This window comes from Apodemus sylvaticus, chromosome 3 (assembly GCF_947179515.1).
Source record: "Apodemus sylvaticus chromosome 3, mApoSyl1.1, whole genome shotgun sequence".
Taxonomy (NCBI): domain Eukaryota; kingdom Metazoa; phylum Chordata; class Mammalia; order Rodentia; family Muridae; genus Apodemus; species Apodemus sylvaticus.
In genome coordinates, this window is record NC_067474.1 from 123,364,456 (window position 1) to 123,378,791 (window position 14,336).

A 14,336-nucleotide genomic window follows, 5' to 3' on the forward strand; every position below is an offset into this window, starting at 1 on the left:
CTTTGAGGGCTGGACACCCTGACCACGTGGCCTGCTCTAATTTCCCAGGCCCTAATCTGCTCCTAGCTCCTAATGATGCTGCTGGTAATAGGATTGTGGCTTCCCTCTGGGCGGCTGCACAGACCATGGCTGCAAGGCTGGTGATAGGTGCTTAGGATTCTGTTCACCTGTAAGTTGAGGGGCTTGTGCCTCCAGCCCAGACCTGGGCCTCATCCTACGGTGCATGGAATGGTGCCAACAGGCTGGGCTCAGCATGGTGCTGGGCGCTTTCCTGGCTCGAGGGCGGGCAGTGTGTAGACACAACGGGCTCCTCATCCTGTCTGTGCTGTCTGTCATCGTGGGCTGCCTCCTTGGCTTCTTCCTCAGGACCCAGCGCCTCTCACCACAGGTCAGGCCCCCCGGGGTGTGTGTGTGTGTGTGTGTGTGTGTGTGTGTGTGTGTGTCTGTGGGGCTGGGTCTCTTAGAGTTAATACAGTAGGCAAGCCAGGTTGCTTCTCCGGGTCCCAACATCCCCATCTATATCATGGGTGTAAAAATACCCACTAGTGTGAGATGTCAGTAAAATGGCTGACAAAATGGCAACAAAGCCACAAAGCCATCACAGCAAGGTGGTTGGGAGCAAAGACACGCCACTGAAAAAGGATAAGGTTGAGAGCAATGGTGGGGAAATCAGCCGTCTTCAGAGGACACCCCTACAGGTCCCTAATGGCCAGGAGCCAGGATGGGTTTCCTATGCAGTAGGACCAGCAGGATGAGGCTGAGGGTGTATGGAAGTTGGAGGCAATGGGCCAAGCCTTTTATGTGGAGTAGGGCTATTGGAATATGCAGGGAGGTTAAGACACTGAGTGCAGAGAGCAAAAGCTGAAAGGTCCCCATCACCAGACTCGGGCTTGGGACAACTGTGCAAAGCCACAGAGAGGAAGAGAGACCTGGTAGACGAACACTTCGGAGTGATCCCTGGGTGCTGATGGATCAGACTGCAGGGGAGCAAGTGGCGCTGGGCTGAAGAGGGGGTGTGAGAAGAGTGATCACGTAGAGGAGACTTCAGGAGGTGCGGCTAGTGGGAAATGGGAGACAGAGCGGTTAGGCTACCTCGCAATTCATCGTCTGGGAGAGAGCTTTCTGTGGAATGGGGAAGACCTGGGGACGTTACCTACGGTATTGTGGATGCCAGTTCCAAGAAGGAAGACACAGTTCAGGACCATGGAGACAGTGTCAAGACCTCCAGCTGGGGAGACAGAGACAGCTGGGATTTATAGCTCAGACACGGGGGCAGGTCAGTGGGCAGGAAGTGACTACGAGAAGGGACATCAAGAGTGAGGTCCTTGTCTGGCGCAGGCACGGGATCAAGTATTGAGAAGAGGGAAAGAGAACTTGGATCAGATCTTGAGGGGCTTGAGGGTGAGGGGATTCTCATCAGACCATGGAAGCTCACTGAAAAGAGCGCTCTGGGGAGTCTGCTTTCAGTAGAGTCTGTCTGTTCAGACCCCACAGATTCTTCACCTTTAACTTGCATTGTCTCTGAAGCTGGAGCCAGGCTTCACATCTTCCACTAAAGGGATAATGTCGCCTCCCCGGTAACCAAGCAACCCTGCTTACCCCCTGACCTTACTTAGGGAGAAGCAGGGACTCCTGAAGCACAGGCCCCAAACCTTCAACCCCATAAGGGTTGAGCTAGGTTCTCTCTCTTCTTCGGCTTCACTTTCCTTATCTGTGGAATAAAGGGAGCATGCGTATCTTCTAGAATTGTTGAAAGGAGTGAGATCGGCAATGTCCGGTACACAGTAAGCGGTTCCTGGATGCCCCTCTCTTGTCTCCCTGCCAAAGTCTGGCTGTGCTGGGTAATCTTGACCACTTTGATTTAGAATCAGGATGAAAACATCCCCCTGGTAAGTATAAGAGGCTGTCTCCAGAAAGGTTCAGCTTTCTGTTCTGGGGAGGGAAGCCCACCTTCAGTGCGGACAGCAGCATCCATCGGTGGGGCCCAGAGTAAATAATAGAAGAAGGTGAGCTGGCACCAGCGCCATCTCTCTCTGCTTCCTGTGTGACCTGCTGCCGGGTGTTTTAGCTTTGGTGCCTTTCCCGAGACTGGCTGGACTCGATCTGTGAGTGGAAATAGACCCTCCTTCCTTTACATTGCTAGTGTGTCACTGCAACAAGAGAAGCAACAAATGCACTGAACCTACACCAGAAAGCACCTGTTCTAAGACAAGTGTCCATCTGAAACATGAGTCCTGCCTTGTGCACTTTCCTCTCCTGTGGCACTGTAACTGCTGACCGCCCTGTTCCAAGCTCTTTAAATGGGTGTCTGTTTCTCCCACAGAACTGGGTCTGCCAGGCTATTCAAGGTGTGTGTGTGTGTGTAGGTGTGTGTGTGTAGGGGTGTGTGTGTGTGTGTGTGTATGTCTCACACACACCAGCACACATGTAGAAGTCACAGGACAATTGCAGAAGCAGGTTCCATCTTTCACAATGTGGGGTCAGGTTGTCAGGATCTTGCTGGCTGCATGGATTTTCTTGACCCCAGGATGTGATCCTCAAGGAGGCACAAAGACCATGACTGTGGCCCAGATGGAGCTAGTCGGGCCTGGTATTCTTCCACCTTCACTCAGGCTCTGGAAGGGCAACTGTCTGTTCTGGGAGTCCATTTTCCACAAATTGGACTTCCTGTTAGTAAAAGCCAGACCATCTGGGACCTCCTGTGTCCAAGCCACCCTCCCCATCCTCTTAGATGTGTGGATGAGTTCAGGTCTGGGCTAACCTGCCAGATACACTGAAGGAGGGTGTGGATGGAGTCAGAATACTCATTTGGCAGAAAGTGGCTTTCTGAGCACTGTCCTCTGAATTCAGGATTTGTTTGCTTGGTCTCTTTTCCTGTGACTCAGACAGCAAATCCTTCCAATTGTTTGAGCTTATGCAACAGGCAGAAATTTGGAAAATGGTAGAACATTTTATTTGTAAAGAGAAATGCACAAAATTAATGTGATTTTATCTTTGGATGTACATAATTCATTAAAATAGAGACATTTTGAAACTTCCACTTAAGCTATGAGGATTTATAACTAAATCCATTTTCTTTCCTTCCTCTGAGTTTAATGAAAATTTGAAAATGTTTTACATTTATTTTGTATATCTGTGTGCACGGTATGATTCTTCAAATCTGCAAACAAACACACACACACACACACATGCACACGCACACAAACACGCACACACATGCACATGCACACGCACACACCCACACCACAGTGCATTTGTGAAAGTCTGAGGACAGCTTGCTGGAATCAGTTCTTTCCTCTAGGTATTGAACATGAAAGATTGTGAGCTTGGCAGCAAGTTCCTTTACCTGCTGAGGGATCTCATTAGATTTGAGAGAATGTTTTCAAAAACATTAACTACCCGAACCAAAGGGAAAGGATGCTGGCTAGACAGTGTGGGAAGAGGATGGAGCTGGCTCACCCACTCAGAAGGGCCCAGAGGCTGGCACCATACCCCACATGAGGAGATACTGAGTAGCTTTTCTCAAAGAACTCCAAAGGGCCTGGGTACAGAAGGGCAAATCAGGAGAGAAGTATGGAGTTGACAGCACTTAAGCCTGGAGTTCTTCCAGGCCACATGGTCAGAGGACCTCTATTTCTTCTGTATCTATCTCTGGCCTGCACAGGGTCCAGAGAAGCTTGCCGGGAGACATCAACTCCAACTATGTGAGGCGAGGGAAGGGCAGTGGTGAGGGGAATACTTCTTAGTTAAGGTTTTACTGCTGTGAACAGACACCGTGACGAAGGCAAGCCTTATAAGGACAACATTTAATTGGGGCTGGCTTACAGGTTCAGAGGTTTAGTGCATCATCATCAAGGTGAGAACATGGCAGCATCCAGGCAGGCATGGTGCAGGAGGGGATGAGAGTTCTGCATCTTCATCTAAAGGCTGCTAGCAGAAGACTGACTTCCAGGCAACTAGAACTAGGGTATTAAGGCCCATGCTCACAGTAACACACCTACTCCAACAAGGCCACACCCACTCCAACAAGGCCACACCTCCAAATAGTGCCACTCCCTGGGCCAAGCATATACAAAGTGTCACAGCTTACAGCAATCTATAGACACTGGGTTCTAGGTGTAGCTCCCAGCAGACCCCTGGGGCAGCTGCTGGGCTTCTGCACAAGGCCTCCTGCTGGAGCCTCACAGAAAGACCTATGAGCTCTTGGAGAAAAGAGGCTCCCGCCCACTTCCTGCAGTGACAAGCCCGGAAGCTTCGGACTCCTTGTCTACCTAGGAGCAGAAGTCACTAGAAATGTGAGAAAAGCTGCAAATGTCAAACCAGAAACTAAAGGAAGAGGAAGAGGGTCTCTGGAGGACCTTAAAATCATTTCTTAAGGGCTTGAAGTGGTGATAAACGCCCACCATTCAAGAACTTGGGAAGCACAGGCCTTTGAATCTCTGTGAGTTCAAAACCATCCTGGTCTATATAACAAGTTCCAGGTCAGCCAGAGCAACATAGTGAGGCCTTTTCTCAAATATTCAGTTCTTAAGATCTTTGGAGAGATGGGAGATCGTATAGTTATCATAAAACAGACTGAAAGCTGTCAAGATGGCTCAGCAGGTAAAGGTGTTTGCTCTCAAGCCTGATGGCTTCCTGCGTTCAATCCTCGGGGCCACATGAGATAAGGAAAGTTGTCCTTTGACCTCCACATGCATGCTGAGTGTAGCACATGTGTGTCCACAGTACACACAAGTAAATAAATAAGTGTGATTTCTAAAAATGGGATGAAGCTCAATGTTCCTGTGTGCTTAGAGAGCACAAGGCACAGTCCCAGCACCACAAACAGCATTTTGTTTGTTTGTGTGTTTGATTGACTGATTGATTGGCTTGGTTTTTACAGACATAGTTTCTCTGTGTAGCCCTGGCTGTGTTGCAACTCAATCTGTAGACCAGGTTCTCCTCAAACTCACAAAGATCCACTTGCCTCTGCCTCCCAAGTGCTGGGATTAAAGGCATTGTGCTGCCATCGCCTGGCCCTCGTTTGGCACCTGTTGCTGTGTTAAACACCACAACCAAAGTCAACTTGGGAAGGAAAAGGTTTATTTAAGCTTGCAGTTGCAGTCCATCACAAAGGGAACCTGAGAGCCGGAACCAAAGCAAAGCCACAGAGAACTGCTGCTTCCTGGCTTGCTCCCCATAGCCTGCTCAGTGTACCTTCTTACACAGCTGAAGACCTCCTGCCCAGGGGTGGCCCCACCCACAGGGGGCTGGATCCTCCATGACAATCATTCACCAAAAAATGCCCCATACTCTTGGCTTGGCTCAGATGAATCCATTGCAGGCATCAGCTGAGGTTTTTCTTCCCAGCTGACTCTGGCTTGTGTCATGTTGACAAACAACAACAACAACAAAACAAAAATCTAACCAACATAGATGCTAAAAAAAAAAAAAAAAGAAAACAACCAAGAATAAAAAACAGTATTTGGGATGTTAAAAAAAAAAAGAACCAATGTCAAAATGTCAGCAGCTGGGAAAAAGGTGTAGAAGTCTAACAAATTAAAACAAGTGATGGAATATGAAAAAGAATGAAAATGCAAAAAAAAAATGTAGGAGAGAAAATGTACAGAGAATGCAAGAAAGCTTCTCAGAGTACAAGTACAGAATGAGAAAGAAAAGGAAGGAAGGAAGATCTTTCCCTCTAGGGACACATCACTGTGAAATTACAGAAAGATGGAGATAAACAGATGAGCTTTAAATGGTACTAAGGGGATAAGGCAAGGCTCCTGTACGAAATACCAGCAGGAGACTGGCAGTTTAAAGGACAGCATCCCTCCCAGCCGGAGGAAGGGCCGCCGGAAGGCTTGGCGCACGCAGTTCCCAGCTGCACACACCCGGCAACCAGTTTGATTTCTGGAACCCACATAAAGATGGAAGGAAAAAAAACCAGCTCTACAAAGCTTTCCTCTGATCTGTGTGCCCTAGCTTGTATGCCTGCACATGCACAACACACATGTACATACACATACATACACATACACACACATACACACTACTAATAAAATAAATTAAAAACCAGAAAAGGAAATTGTTTTCCAGTAAGAACATCAAATATAACCAGATTGTTTCAGAGGAAAGAGTAGGACAAGGAGATTTAACCGAAGGACTCAGAATCTCAGGAAGCTGACAAAGGAGATATTCCAGCGAAATAAGGACAGAAACCAGGAAAACAAATGACTCAAGGAACACTGGATCCTATGCAGGATAAAAGCCAAGGGACCGGGACAGCAGCTGGGCCTTGAGAACAGCCCCACCCCTCCCCCAGCCCAGAACAGGACAGCTGCTGGCCCGAGGTCCAGAGGAGATCAAAGGGAAGGACGTGCTTCTGTTGTAGGAAATGTTTGCCTAGATGTTTTAATAGATAAAAAGCATTTGGGAGAAATTAATAAGAGGCTCAAAGAAAACAAAGCAAATACAAAACAGTCAATTATTAATTTCAGGGACAAAATGTAAGTTGTAGAAATAACAGGGCACGGCTGGAAAGATGTGGCTGGGCTCATCAGTGAACAATATTTGATGATTAAGATAGTGTAAACCTTGGGCCTGTGAGACGGCCTGACCATGTTGGTTTCATATCCAGAGCCAATAGTGGAAGGAGAAGGTGACTTTTACCAGTTATCCTCTGACCACTACTTACGAGCTATCATACACACATGCACACACATGCATATATACACATACACACACAGACACAATTAATGCAAAACATAGAGGAAACATATATGCAAATGCTTAGGTTTAATCCACAGTACTGAGTACACATAAAGATACAGACATGACACATGATGAATGTATTTTTGTGAGATTCTTCTGGAGCATTGGAAATGGTAGCACAGTGGAGGTAGGAAGCCCGGTCTCTCTCTGACGTCAGTAGGTGATAAGTCACCTTCTCTCCCCAGGTCAGCTTCTTGGCTGTGACATGAGTGAAGCTGGGTGGGACTCTATACAGCAACACAAGTCTGTGGCTTGGGGCTTTTCAAAGCATCAGACCATTAACAAACTATTATGTTTGGCACTGTTTTTGTTTTTGCTTTTTTTCCCCCTTTGAGACAAGGTCTCATGACGAGGCCCTGGCTGGCCTGCAACTCACTGCGTCCATCAGGTTGGCCTTGAACTCATAGAGATCTGCCTGTCTGTGCTCTCTAGATCTGGGGTTAAACGCGTGTATCACCACACCCAACTTGACGCTAGTTTTTAAGATAGTTTGAGGCACCAACATGTAACTTGGTGATGTCTACAGATTCTTCGGCCTTCGTCACCCATATCCACTCTCTCTGGAATAAGGATCCCAGTCAAGGCTTGCCAGAAACAAAAAACCTGAAGTCAAGCTTTAGGAACTACTTGTGTTAGTGTTGGTGTGTCTGTGTTAGAATTTCAGACAAACCACGAGTTGTTTTGTAGAACACATAAAAGACAGAATTCTGTTATCTGGAAGCCACGTTTAACCGTCCTTCAATTACCTGCTCCTTGTGTTGGGTTCCGCTCCTGTGGACTGTCAGTGGGAAGCAACTAGTGGCCAGGGCTGGTAAGCCCAGCCCCTGGCAGCCCTGATGAGCTAGGCTCAGGACTCACCCTCAATAGATCCATTAAAGAAGCAAGTGCTCGTGTAAGCAGAAAACGAAGGCTTATTTCATATGGCTACATCAGGAAGAGCGTCAGAGAGGCCACTGGCCTCTGGAGCCATCTTCATGCTCCTGGCATGAAGGTTTAAGTCTAGAGGACAAGAGGTGACCTCAGCTAAGTGGTCCTGGCTGTGTTCCTGCCACCACTAGCCCATCACTGTCTTGGCTCCCCTGTCTTCTGCAAGGTGGCCCGACAACTCATCAGAACTTTATGAAATTCATTCCTGGGAGACAAGTTCAGCCCTTCACTCCCAGCATGAAGCTCCTGAGGAGATTTCTACTCCTTGGGGTGTATGTCTCAGTGGTATGATAGCCAAAGAGAAGAACACTTGTGTTTTGTAGAATATCTTCATTTCTACCTGCATGGTTATAAGCTACCTAGTCAAGGATATGGTGCCTATGAAGGGCTGAAGGAGCGTCCTTTACACGGAGTGGTACATCTGCCTCCAAACCTGGTATTTCTCAGGGGTAAAGTTGGAGGAGGGAATCTTACTGGGTTGTAAGAAGTTTGTGGCTTACTGGTCAGTCTCCTCATTAACTAGATTGGAACTATTTCTGAGACAGAAACTTGCTTAGGGACCCCAAATGATGCCTGGCCTAGTGTGGGTTGCAGAGACAGCATGCATCTGGCCCTCTTGCTACTTATTGATTATGGGACAGATGTTACATCCTGCATGGGTGCATGGGGAAAGCTGCACCAGGTGTGATGCTGCAGTGCTCCCTCACTCAAGGTGTAAGTGCTCATGCACAGTCTCTCAACGAGCCTCCCAATGACTTTATGAAATATTATCTTCCTCTTGGAGATAAGGAAACTCAAAGGCAAAGACCACAGGCTGGTTATAAAGGAGAGGGCTCATCAGGATCCAGGTCATTCGGTTCTAAACCGTTCTCTTCTCCCTGGCTCCAGACGAGACGGAGCAGACTGGACAGTGTGTTAAAGATGACAAGGAAGTAAGTTATGTGAAGTCTGTACGACCTGCTCTGACCCAGCTCCTGCTCTGTTTCAGGAGATTAGTTACTTCCAGTTCCCTGGAGAACTCTTGATGAGGATGCTGAAGATGCTGATCCTACCACTGGTGGTCTCCAGGTGAGAGGAGGGGCAGAGGTGGGCACAGGGAATTGACTGGTGGTCTCCATGTGAGAGAAGAGGGGGGAAGGCATGGGGCTCTGGCGGTCTCCATGTGAGGGGAGGTCGGGGAAGGCATAGGACTTTGACTTGTGGTCTCCAAGTGAGAGGAGGGATGGGGAAAGGCATGGAGCTCTGCCCCAGGGCCAGCCTCCCTTCTGTCTGCTATGAAGGAGCTGACCCCCTTTTGTGAGTTGGAGACAGTGCTTCCAGCCAGGGTATCAGTCAACTGCTTCTGCCACCTCCCTCCAGAACCCTTCCCTGACTCCTCAACCCACACCAATGATTGCCTCCTTTTATACAAGTTTTTAGTCATGCATGAACTTGAGGACTGTTAAAGTCAACAGTGACCTCCACATTGCTAAGGCCAAAGGAGATTCTGTTCCTGATGTCTGTGATATCTTAATGTGAGTCAAAACTATCAATTACTCATGCAGAAAGATCAACTTGAGGAAGGAAAGACCTCTCCCTTGCCCTTTCAGAGGTTTTGGTCCATAATCAGTGCACCCTGGTGAGGCAGAGCATCAGGTGGGAACATGTGTGGGGAGTGTGTGTGGAACAGAACCGCTTAGCCTGTGGTACCTAAACAGCAAAGGGAAAGGGAGGTGCTGCTGCTTTAACACATTCTCCAGAGCACACACTGGTGACTTGTCCCAGTGTCCCAGTAAGTTAAGGGCCCACCGGTGAATGAGCTCACAGCCCCATGACCTATTCACTTCCTCAAGAGCCCACATCTGAACACTGTGCCCAACACACAAGATGGGGTGGGGGCATATTTCAAATAAAACCTATAGCCACTTATAATCTCAGCAGCCCCAAGAACAGAGCACCCCATTTCTCCTGAGTCCCACAGGCTGTTGATGACCTGCCCGATGTCTCTGGATGGTCCACAGAATCTGAACTTCGGTGTCATCACCCAGGGATTTTGTCCAGCGCTGAGCCTTCCCCCACTTTCTGCTGTCAGTAAATGGCTGCTACAGCTGCCCAGGCCTCTGGCTCTTTCCTTGCTCAACACCAGACTGTCAGCAACTTGAGCTGACAGTCTCCTAGGCAGAACACCCCTCCACACAGGCTCAGAGCTCTCTTCTTCATCTGAACCCAAAGGCACCCTGCTGGTCTCTATACCCCAGTTCTTGTTCCATAGCCGTCTATCCTCCCCCCCAGCGGCCCTCCCCACCATTGGGCTGTGCCCTCCCCCAAGACACTCACCGCTCTTTGTTTCTGTGCTCACTTGTTACCCGCCCATTAATCTTCCCAAGGACTGTAATCTCATAGCCATCGCCTATCGAGCCGGCAGCTGTATCACAGCAGCACTGCGAGCGCGTCTGCCAGGTACTCAGCTCTGCGCTGGGTACTGCAGATCCGGAACTTAGTCTTTGAGCTCAAGTTGTTCACAGGCTGAAGACAACACTGGCCAGGGCTACAGTTGCCCAGAGCTAAGGACGTGACAGGCTCCCTTCTGGGTGTCCTTGTGTCCCTTTACTGTCTTTCTACTGTCCTTGCTGCCTGGGCAGGTCGTCAGAGCACAACATGGACCCTGTAGTCAGATTGGATCGTCTCATTGGCCTTGTCACTTGGCTCAAGAAAATCCTGTTTGGAAATCTGAGACCTTATGTCTTTCTTGTCTTGCCTCCGCTGTCTTTGGTATGGGCTAAGATGCTCCCCAGCCTGTGCGCCTAGTGACAAGTATCTTATCTGCCCAGCCTCTTAACTTTTGACTCTCTCCACTAGAGCAGAGCACTCCTCCTGCTGGGACTGGAATACTGTGTGTGTGTGTGTGTGTGTGTGTGTGTATGTGTGTGTGTGTGTAACTCTTTTATTATGATAAATCCAGCAAAACGTTGTGCATACACATATAATTAAAATTGCCCTCCTGAAATAAACATTCAAATTTCTTCGAAAATGAAATTAAAATTTTATATTCCTTTCGAGCTACTAACACAGGTTTATTTGGTAATGGCAATTCCAACTCTTAGCATTACCTGAAAATAGTTGACTTTCTTTATAAACGCAACCTAGAGAACTACAGCAAAGTTGTGCCAAACTCTTTCTTTTGGAATTTTCCTACTCTGCAAAATTACCACGTATAAGAAAAAAATTGAAATTGTCCTAAGTTGGGTAAAGCTGATGAGTTCGACCTGTTTGTGCTTCCTATGCTTGCTATAGTCAGGGCCGGTGCAGGACAACCTTGCTGTTGAGAAATGGATGTGCTGTAATGGTTCCTGTCAAGGGAGAATGAAACCTTGGTGGGAAAAAGTGACATATTGCTGCTGTTGCTGTTGTTGTTGTTGTTGTTGTTGTTGTTGTTGTTGTTGTTTCTCCTGGTCTGGAGCTCAAACCCAGAGTCTCATAAAGGCTAAACATGTCGTTACCACTGAGCCACATCCGACCTCCTCTGAATAATGAGGTCTTGACCGGCAAGCATCTCATTCCTGAGCCCTTCCTCTTTAATTCTTAAACAAGTCCGGAGTCTGTCCTCCCTCCACTGCCCCTGAGCAGCCAGCCCTGGCGCACCACTCTGCTCGGGATGCCATGCGGGGTGTTTCCAGGCACAGCAAGCCAGGAGCAGGGTTCTAACTGACTCACATGCCAGGCCTCAGCACACTTACAGCTGAAGAGCCTGTCTTGAGGGGTGCTGCACTTCCACCCCAGGGGCTCCTGGTTGTGCCCCGGGAGTTGGTGGCTTTCTGTAGCATCTGCCTCAGGGAAGCAGAGGATACAGCCAGCTCCAGTGAGATGCCAGGACTTACGGTTGGCTCCTGCTTCATCTTCAGGATGACTGGCTGCCTGGGATCATGCCGCCATGTAATCGTTTCTGTGCACACCACAAGTCCTTGTGTCTTCCCATTCACACGACCCAAGACCCTCTTTTCTTTTTTTTTTCTTTTGTTAGCATATATTATATAAATGCAGGCTTCTTTATGACAATTTAAAGTTTTTGTTTTTTGTTTTTTGGGTTTTTTTTTTTGTTTTGTTTTGTTTTTGTTTTTTTTTTTTTTTTGGTTTTCGAGACAGGATTTCTCTGTGGTCCTGGCTGTCCTGAAATCACTCTGTCCACTCTGTCACTCTGTAGACCAGTCTGGCCTCAAACTCAGAAATCTGCCTGCCTCTGCCTCCCAAGTGCTGGGATTAAAGGCGTGTGCCACCACTGTCCAGCCTCTTTTCTTTTAATTTAAAATCTCACCTGCACTCTGGCTCACTCTCCCGTCTGTGAAATCCTCCTGCTTCCTTATTTGTCCATAGCTATGGGCAACAACCCGTGTCTTCCTCCTGTCACATTTGCAACCCTGGCCGTGTCAGAACCACCAGGCAAGGGTATTTTCAGGCCCATCTGACGTGCCTCTGTAAAGCCCAGTGGTGGCAACACACAAGCAAGCAATTCTCTCTGGAATGGCCTCTTATCCCAACAAGGAGTGATTTGTTGACAGTGCTTCCATTAAAAGGGTTAAATACCAGGTCCTGGGGGCACTGGGCGTGTCTCCCCTGTCTTTCACACTGACTGCTATCTGGTATTCTCTGATCAAGAGACTGGAGTGGTGGGGGGATGGCAATGAGAGTGAGGGCTGCCCTGGAGGGCCCTTCTGTCTGGGAGGGGACAGAGCCAGGAGGAAAGTGAGGTGAGCCTCCCCCCCAGGGGGGCTTGCTTGCCATCTGTCCTTCTCAGTCATTCTTCCATAGATGTTGAACTCATGAGTCCTTTGTCCAGGACCTGCTCTGACCTAGCCCTCAGCCCAGGTGACCACAGCCTGCCCTTACCTATCTATGGCTGTGGGAATCACGGTGAGGGAGAGAGGGAGGGAGGGAGCATGAAGCTGGGATCCTGCATGGGGTTCCGGAAAAAGCAGGACCTTTGAGGTCACTCTCTAGATGCGTGTACCCCACTTCTCAAGAGTTATTTATCTCAGGGTTAGTTCATCGGCTGAAGCACACACCGATAAGAATGTGGGGAGGTCAGAGGACAACTTGTGGAGTCAGTTCCCTCTTTCCAGCTTGTAACTTCCAGGGAAAGAACTCAGGTTGATGGTTTGGACCAGCATTAGATCTCACCATTAGTTCTCACCATTAGACCCTGAGCTATTTCACTGACCCCTAGATGGGCATGGGAGCCTCAGCAGCACCTGCAAGATGGGAAGATCACCCTGCTCACAGGGCTGCTGTGAGAAGGTATATGGCCCGGCACAGCCCGGTGCATGATGGGTAATGCAGACTTTCTCTTAATTTGTTAATGTGTCTCAAAGTTGTTTCGTAAACCCTCTACCTCTGTTTCTGCTGTCAGGGGTCATAGTATTGACAGCAAACATGCCACCTCCCTTGGGAAGTCCTTCTTGACAGAGACACTGATACAGCCATTCATATGGCTCTGGACCTCCCAAGGGGCGCAGCCTCGTCTCTCTGGTCTACCATGATTCGGTCATGGCACCCTAAGCCACTCCTCCCCATGCTCCACGAATTCTCAGAGTCACTGCCTCTTGTTTTCCTCTGCTCTCTCAATCCTACAACCCAGCAACCCTCACCCAGTACCCCGCTCCCACAGACACCCCTTGTTCTAAGTCAGTGGGTCACAAAAGAGCAACTTCCCAGGCAGCTTAGAGAGCATGTTAGGGTCTTCAGTCTCCTTTGTCTGTTATATCCAAAGTCCAAGCCTGCTTAGGTCCCCTCATCTCGGTATCTTGGTATCCACTGGGGTCAACTGGGCCTTTCTGATCTGGGGGCCCCCTGTGGAAGAATCCACTTTCAAGCCCCCCTTAAGGCCTGGGTAGAAGTTAGTTCTTGAGGGCCTGAGGGCCCAGCTTCTGTTGTTTTCTGTTTGCTTGATTCTTTGCTTGCTTTGTGTGTGTGTGTGTGTGTGTGTGTGTGTGTGTGTGTGCGCGTGCTTGTTGTTATTTCGTTGAGACATGATATCCTGTAATTCAGGCTGGCCTCAAAATGAATATGTAATCTAAGCAAGGGTGACTTTGAACTTCTGATCCATTTGCTTCCCCCTCCTATGTACTGAGAGTATAGACCTTCAACACAACACCAAGTGCTAGAGAGTAAACCCGGGCCTTCCTGGGCCTCTTTGGCAAGTTCAACTGGTCTTAGAGGTGCCTTATTTACTGACTGGAAACCTCAGTTCAAGTGAAGCCCAGTATCTTGCCCCTGAGCCCTCCACCCCAGAGGCCAAAGTCAGCTTCTTTCACTCAGTAGCTCAGAGGGTGTCTTAGTTAGGGTGTTAGTGCCGTGAAGAGACACCGTGACCAAGACAACTCTTAAAAGGCAAACATTTCACTGGGGCTGGCCTACATTATCATCATGGCAGAGAGCATCATCCAGGCAGGCATGGTGCTGGAGGAGGAGCTGAGAGGTCTGTGTCTTGATCCAACTGCCTCCAGGAGAGACTGGGCGGAGTTTCAAAGCCCACCCTCACAGTGATGCATTTCCTCCAACAAGGCCTCACCTCCTGATAGTGCCACTTTCCCATGGACCAAGTATATTCAAACTCCCACAGAGGGGTTGTGTGGCTGGCCAGCCATTAGTCGTGGGGCTCTAGATCCTTCTGCATTGTGTCT

The 14,336-nt window shown here is 48.7% G+C and overlaps 1 protein-coding gene across 1 annotated transcript in view; it reads left to right on the plus strand.

Moving 5' to 3' along the window:
- Nucleotides 1-223: 223 nt before the first annotated feature.
- The window catches only part of Slc1a7 (solute carrier family 1 member 7), a 42,576-nt gene continuing 28,463 nt past the window's right edge, over nt 224-14,336 (plus strand). Inside the window, exons 1-2 of the mRNA XM_052176945.1 lie at nt 224-388; nt 8,669-8,748. Of these exons, the coding sequence (XP_052032905.1) occupies nt 224-388; nt 8,669-8,748 (245 nt within the window). The remainder of the gene's footprint in view (nt 389-8,668; nt 8,749-14,336) is intronic.